The 1,647-nt window shown below is 15.4% G+C and overlaps 1 protein-coding gene across 1 annotated transcript; it reads left to right on the plus strand.

Annotated features, from left to right (window-relative positions):
• Nucleotides 1–841: 841 nt before the first annotated feature.
• Nucleotides 842–1,360, plus strand: PGSY75_0628000 (6-pyruvoyltetrahydropterin synthase; the record flags this gene model as incomplete). The annotated part of the gene is made up of 1 exon (XM_018784860.1): nucleotides 842–1,360. One exon carries the CDS (start codon nucleotides 842–844, stop codon nucleotides 1,358–1,360), a length of 519 nt encoding a protein of 172 aa, XP_018642914.1.
• Between the last annotated feature and the right edge of the window lie 287 nt (nucleotides 1,361–1,647).

A 1,647-nucleotide genomic window follows, 5' to 3' on the forward strand; every position in this document is an offset into this window, starting at 1 on the left:
ATTTTTTTTTTTTTTAATTATTTATTAATTTTTTTAAGTTAATTAAATTTTTTTTTTTTTTTTTTTTTTTTTTTTTTATAAAAAAGAAAAAAAAAAAAAAAAAAAAAAAAAAAATTATATATATATATAATATATATATAATATTATTTTTTATTTATTTTTCTTCCTTCATACATTATTCAAGGAGGACGATTCTATTTAATATATATATATATTTATATATATATATATATATTTATAACCCACAAAATAATATATATAATATATAAATTACCCTAAAAGGGTGATCTATAGAAAAAAAAAAAAAAAGTATAATATATAAAAATAAAAAAATTTGTTTTGTTTATCTATACTGTTTCTATATATATATATTTTTTTTTTGAGATATAATACATTAGATTAATTATTCGTTTTATTTATTTATTATTATTTTTTTTATATATTCCAAAGAAAAATTTTGAAATATTTTCAAAAAAATAATATTAATTAATTAATGAATAAATTATTTATTTTTCTCTATTTTAGAATTAGATCTTTGTGAGTATTTTAAAAGAAAGAAGAAATTATTTTCTAATATAAAGTGTAAACATTAATTATATTTATATTTAATTATTCTATATATTATTATAGAAATATTAAATATATAAACAATATATATATATATATATATATATATATATATATATATACATATATATTTTTTTTTTTTATTGTTAAGATCCCCTTTTTGTTATTAACAATCATATAAATTATTCATTTAAAATATATATATATATATATATATATATATTTAATATTGTTACTATATGGTGAAAATTAGTTTTTAAAGGGTAAGAAAAAGATGAAAGAGGAAGCACTGAGTTCAGATAACAATTCTGCAGAAGTTTCAGTGGAGTCACCTTCTTTTTCATTTAATTGTGCACATTTTATAGCATATAATGGATTTCGAGAAACATTACATGGTCATAATTATAATGTCTCTTTAAAAGTTCGAGGATATGTAAGAGATGATGGATATGTAATAGATTTTTCTATATTAAAAGAAAAAGTAAAAAAAGTGTGTAATAAATTAGATCATCATTTTATACTACCTATATATAGTGATGTGCTAAAATTTGAAAAAGAAAAAAATAATATAAAAATCATATGTGAAGATAATTCAGAATATTCCTTCCCAGAAACAGATTGTATAAAACTTCCTATTAAACATTCTTCTACGGAAGAAATTGGGCAATATATTCTCAACCAACTAATAGAAGAAATGGATGTTTCCCTTTTAAAATCAAGACAAATACATTATATAGAAATAAGTGTCAGTGAATCACCTACCCAAAAGGCCATAGTCCACAAATATATATAATAAAAAATATGTACACATATATATTATATATATATATCAAATTTTTTTTAATTTTTTAATTTTCTTTTTTTTTGTATATATAAAATTAAATTTTTTTATATTTTTTTTAAATGTCTTTATTTTTTTAAAATTTTTATAATTTATTATATATTTTTAAATTAAAAACAAATAAAAAAAAAAAAAAAAAAAAAAAACTTCACATGTGTATAAAAATATATTAATTAATATGAAAGATTTATATTTATTTACAATGCATTGTTTTTATTAAAAATATATTTTCCATTTGT

Source organism: Plasmodium gaboni, chromosome 6, assembly GCF_001602025.1.
Source record: "Plasmodium gaboni strain SY75 chromosome 6, whole genome shotgun sequence".
Classification (NCBI taxonomy): Eukaryota; Apicomplexa; class Aconoidasida; order Haemosporida; family Plasmodiidae; genus Plasmodium; species Plasmodium gaboni.